Here is a 6000-nt window from a genome sequence, read left to right on the forward strand (position 1 = left end):
ATGGTTGTTATTACTAGAGTTATTATTGGTAAGTTCTTTATAGAGACTGGTGTGTGCGTGGAACTTCTTGCCATGGGTACTGGTAGAGGTAGGTATATTCGGGGCATTTAAGAAACTCAGGGATAGAAAAATGGAGGGCTATGTGGAAGGGAAAGGTAGATTGATCTTGAATATGTTAAAAGGTTGGCACAACATTGTGAGTATTGGAGTATAAAAGTTGCATTGTTTGCTGTGTAACCAAAACTATGTAGTCAGCTTTGAGTTTGCTATTTGCTATGCATGTATCCAATTTAGTAGGAGAATGAAATCTTAAGAATGTAGAGGACAATGGTGTGTTAATGAGAGGTAGCTAAGAGATGTAGATTAGAACAGGACTAAGTCAATGGGTAGAAACAATAGTGGCGGATGTACTTGTGATATGCAACTGTAGACCGATTGGATATGCTAATACAACTAAACCAGGAGATTTCTATAAAAAATGCTATGTACAAGGATCGGTGGGCAATCAGCGACTTGCTCAATGACTGTCTCAGCTTTGATTTGCAAATTAAAGTTTAATACTTCTTGAAGAATCTTCTGCGTCTCCTAGTTGTTTGTGGGGCACGAGAAACCACAACGTGAGCTGAAGGTTCTATAGAGTGCTATATTCTTCTATGTTCTATAATTCTGAGACAAAAATTTGAAAATTCAGAAGATTACATTTCTGTACTCAGTTTGCATGTACCATCTTTTTTCCTGTATAATTGTCCTTGACCAGGAGTCGGTGATTCTCGTGACTGCTTCCACCTTTTCAGCAGCTCACTGGTGAAAAGTCGCTTCTTTCCATCAGTCCCTTGCAACAAGTCGGCAACATACTCTTCAATTTCTTCTGCACTTTCCATTGACAAAATATACCTGTTAATTACAAAACCAAATGATTTTCTTGTACAATGGGGAAGGAATGAGAGCTGAAATTTAAAACTTGTATGACGGTTAGAGGAAGTAAACACGTATCACTTGCTATAGAGGCACAGGATCACAAGAGACGGCAGAGTGTTGTAAACTCAGTCAGCTCCATCACGTGCACAACCCTCTCTGCCAAGAGGCTGTGTATCAGAAAGACATATCCATCACTAAGGACCACACCATCTGGGGCATGCCCTTTTCTCATTACTACCATCAGAGAGGAGGTACAGGACCCTAAAGACCTTTTCTCCTCTCTGCCATCAGATTTCTAAACAGTCTATGAACCATGAATACTCCCTATTTTTCCATTTATTTATTTTTCATAGTTATTTTCACATCTTTGCACAGTACTGCTGCCAAAGAAAAAAAACAAATCTCACATCATAAGCACAAAAAATTCTGGAGACGCCAGAAATCCAAAGGAACACTCACAAAATGCTGAAGGAACTCAGAAGGTAAGACAGCATCTATGGAAATGAATAAACAGTCAATGTTACGGGCCAACACTCTTCTTCAGGGCTGGAAAGGAAGGGGAAGGGGCCCGAATAAAAAAGTGGGCAGAAGGGAAGAAGGACAGCAAGTAAGTGATAGGTGAAGCCAGGTGGGAAGGAAATGTAAAGGGCTGGAGAGGAAGGAACCGATAGGAGAGCAGAGAGGGAAGGAGGAGGGGCACTAGGGGGAGATGATAGGGGAGAAGAGGTAAGAGGCCAGAATGGGGAACAGAAGAAGAGGGATTTTTTTTAAACCAGAAGTAGAAATAAGAATTCATGCCAACAGGTTGGAGGCTTCCCAGACGGAATACAAGGTGTTGCTCCTCTACCCTGAGGGTGGCCTCATTGTGGCACAAAAGAAGGCTGTGGGCCGACATATTGGAATGGGATTGAAAATTGGAGTATCAGTCAGAGATAGTAAACTTGATTCTGAGAGATCATGTCTCCGATGTAATCCAGGTAAATGCCCAAGTTCACAGTAATTTCTAATGTGTTCTCGTTATGCATGTCATTGGCAAAGCCCATCCCCAATTCCACTGGAACGAGTTGGCTTGTTAGGCAATCCTGGAAAACACTTATAAATCCATCTGTACGTCAGGGCTACATACAGATGTATGTAAGTTTCCTTCCCCAAATAGACAGTGAACTAGTTAGGAGTACTGTAAAATCCTATAAATTACTATCCAGATGATCAATCATTACTGGGAACAAATTTTTATTCAGTGCAATTTTGGAAACACTACAGTAAGTATTCCTCTTGTTGTTTATCCATTGCACATATCATGCTCTCAGGAAAATCAAGTTCCTGTAGATGTTGTACATCTGAAACAATTAACAGGAATGTTGAAAATATTCAGCAGGTTGGGCAGCACCGGTGTTAATGTTTCTTTGTCACAGCAACTCTTCTTTTCTTGCCTGACCCGCTGAATGATTCCGGTATTCCACTGTGTTTCATGCTGCAGCCCAAGGGCTTCACCTTTCACCATGTGGACTGGATAGGGGAGTCAGGAAAAGGCTGAGGTGTCAGCATTTGCTTCATGATTAAGCAATCATGGTGCACAGACGTGGTGGTTGTCTCAGTCCTGCTCCCCCAAAATGGAACATCTGGCAGTAAAATGTCACCTGTGTTATCTGTTGAGGAGGTTTTCCACCAGCATCCTGTTCGCAGTGTACATTCCACCCCTGGCCAACATCAGAGCTGAGCGCCATGTTCAGCAGTCACGAGACAGCACATCCTGATGGCTTCTTGATCACTGTAGGGTTTTCAACTAGGCCAGCGTGACCAACTACCAGCAACATATCACCTGTGAAACCAGAGCAGCCAACACACCTGAACTCCGTTTCACCACCATCAAGTTTGCTTACACTGCCATCCCACACCTGCACTCTATCAAGTTCAGTCACCTGGCACACAAGCAGAGACTGAGGACCCACAGCACCAGTGGTGAGGATCAAGGGAGGCAGAGAAGCTCTTACAGGACTGCTTTGAGTCAGTGGACTGGACGATAGTCAGGGATTCATTTTTGGACCTAAATGAATCTGGCGCAGTTGTCATCGACTTCAAGACCTGTGTGGATGTGTCCCTTTGAGAACGCACCCGACATATCCAAACTAGAAGCCACCGACAAAGTGAAAATCACAGTCTGCTGATTTGAGGCATTCAAGGCCGGTAATCCAGAACTCTGCAAGAATTGCGGGTACAGCCGAAGGAAAAATATCTCAAGAGTGAGAAAGCAATTGAGTGATGTTAAAGAGTCAGCTCTGGCAGGCCATCTATTCCTACAAGGTGAAACCTATCACCATAAATGCTTGTAACGCTTTGCTCCCACATGAGCTCAATGCCATTTGTGCATGCTTTGAAATGAAGAATAATACTAATCTTGTGTGAATCTCTGCAGCATCTGGAACCCTTGATATCTGTCTCAAAGCCCACGTTGGAACATCTTTCAAGGGAGTGAACCCTCACAAAGCGTCAGGCCTAAATGGTGTGCCCAGGACACTGAAAACCTGTACCAGCCAACTGGCTGGAGTGTTCAAGGACACCTTCGATTTCTCACTGCTGCAGTGGGAAGTTCCTACCTGCTTCAAAGGGGCATCCATCATGCCTCTGCCCAAGAAGAGCAGGCTGAGCTGCCTCAACAAGTATTACCCAGCTACACTCATATCTACTATGATGAAGTGCTTTGAGAGGTTGGTCATGGCTAGAATCAACTCTTGCCTAAGCAAGGATCTGGACCCAGTACAATTTGCCTCCTGCCACAATAGATCTATAACAGATGCAAACTATTGGCCTTCTACTCAGCTTCGGACTACCTGGACAACAACAGCACTACCTAGACCAAGCTGCTGTTTATTGATTACTGCTAAATGTTTTAAGCCAACATCCCCTCAGTGCTGATCAATAAGCTTCAAAACAAGGACTTCTGTTCCTCCCTTCGCAGCTGGATCCTTGATTTCCTCATCGGGAGACCTCAGTCAATGCGGATCTGAAACAATATCTCTTTGCTGGCAATCAACATCGGCACACCTCAAAGATCTGTACTTCGCTTGCTGCTCTGTTCCCTCTACACCCACAACTGTGTTGCTATGCACAAATCAATCTCCATCTATAAATTCGCTGATGGCGTAACTGTTGTCGGCAGAATTGCAGATGGTGATGAGTCGTACAGGAGTCAGATAGATCAACTAGTTGAGTGGTCTCACAACACTGAACTCAACGTCAGTAAGACCAAGGAAATGATTGTGGACTTCAGGAAGGGGAAGTCGAGGGAACCTACACCTGTCCCCACTGAGGGGTCAGTAGGTTCAATTTTTTGTGGGTCAACATCTCTGAAGATCTTGGGCCCAACATATTGATACAATTATGAAGAAGATCTTGAGGAGATTTGTAATGTCAACAAAAACTCTAGCCAATTTCTACAGATTCTAGCTGATTGCATCACCATCTGGTATGGAGGGGCCTCTGCACAAGATTGGAAAAAGCTACAGAGGGTTATAAACTCAGCAAACTTCATTATGAGCCCTAGCCCCTCTACCCCCCGCCCAATTAAGGACATCTTCAAAAGGTGATGTTCGAAAAAGACAGCAACCAATATTATGGACCCACAACACCCATAACATGCCCTCTTCCCATTGCTACCATCAGGAGGTATGGGTGCTTGAAGACAGTGTTTTAGGAACAACTTCTTCCCATCCATCATCAGATTTCTGAATGGTTCATGAATCCATAAGGACTACCTCAATATTTTCCCTCTATTTAATTAATTAATTAATTTTAATGTACATTATTGTAATTTATGGTGTATTTTATGCATTGCATCGTACTGCTGCTGCAATACAACAAATTTCACATCAGTGATAATAAACCTGATTCTGAATCTACTACGTGCCACTGAAAGCTACTTCAGGGATATTGCGCCAAATTAGAGTCACCTCATGTTTGGAAAAAAATCGTCCTGATTTTGGTTCTGAATTGTCAATCGGTAATGCTAATACATAGCAAAATTATTTTACCTAACAATTCCTACACTAACTCCATTCCTCCCCCTGTCTAGCATCTAAAACTGGAACAAACCATTGCAACCGTGCAGATCCACTTCTGGTAACCCTTCCGTTTGTTTGTCAAATCTACCTACTTTTATCACAACAGCTTGACTATCTGTCTCATCAAATCTCAAGTCGTGTTTATTGTCACGTGAAAAACTTGCATGCAGCAACATCATAGGGATGTAGATGCAGCCAACATAGAGAACATAAATTAACCATAAATCTGCTATTAAAATCCTCATTCATTGCCATTCCCTTTGACTCAATTTTTCGAAAGCTTACTTGCCTAGTCTCCCTCATTCAATTCATCAACATAACTAATCGAACCATCTGCTGCCAATATCAGAAATTACATAAAAATCCCCATCACTCATGTACTCCTAACACACTATAGTTTTAGTTTAATATTCTCACTATCCTTTTAATTCCCTATACAGTATATTAAAGCCTAAGTCCCCATTCCCACCCCCCATTAACGGTTCGCTGTTAAACTGGGGAGAAAGTAGATCGCTAGGAAAAGAACTTGGGCAAAGGGACCAATTCTAGGCCCGGACTGCGAACTCCCGCGTCCCTCGCCATCGTCAGCAAACTCGGCCGACACCCTTAACATACTGAATCAATTCCTCGTTTACTTCCAGGCCGAACTTCTGCACCAACTCTTTCTGACACCAACGTAAAAGAAACTCCGAATCGCCAGCCATCCTCCCTCCAGCAGCAGCCATCGTAACCACCCGGAAACATTCTCATGCACACACGTCACATCTAAAAGGTCCGGTTCATCAGTACTTCCCCTCTGCAACTGCTGGTTCTGTAGTACTGTTCCGAACTAGGAAGCCTACTGGTCTTGAGCATTTTTAATAAGAAAAAAAATCAGCTAATACAGAGTTATTCAAACAAAACAAATTGAATTAAATAAATCAATCTATTCTGATTATAGTGATATGTGGAAATGACAGCCAATGTGTGATGGCATCTCAAAAACGTGGTAACTTCAACACCTGTGATCTAAGGACTTGAC

At 42.8% G+C, this 6000-nt stretch overlaps 1 protein-coding gene across 1 annotated transcript in view; it reads right to left on the reverse strand.

Moving 5' to 3' along the window:
- trip4 (thyroid hormone receptor interactor 4) overlaps positions 1-5722 on the reverse strand; it is a 108478-nt gene extending 102756 nt beyond the window's left edge. Inside the window, exons 1-2 of the mRNA XM_059946873.1 lie at positions 5595-5722; positions 725-894 (exon numbers count right to left, since the gene is read on the reverse strand). Of these exons, the coding sequence (XP_059802856.1) occupies positions 725-894; positions 5595-5704 (280 nt within the window). The 5' untranslated portion in view covers positions 5705-5722. The remainder of the gene's footprint in view (positions 1-724; positions 895-5594) is intronic.
- Positions 5723-6000: the final 278 nt, after the last annotated feature.

Source organism: Hypanus sabinus, chromosome 21 (genome assembly GCF_030144855.1).
Source record: "Hypanus sabinus isolate sHypSab1 chromosome 21, sHypSab1.hap1, whole genome shotgun sequence".
NCBI classification, from domain to species: domain Eukaryota; kingdom Metazoa; phylum Chordata; class Chondrichthyes; order Myliobatiformes; family Dasyatidae; genus Hypanus; species Hypanus sabinus.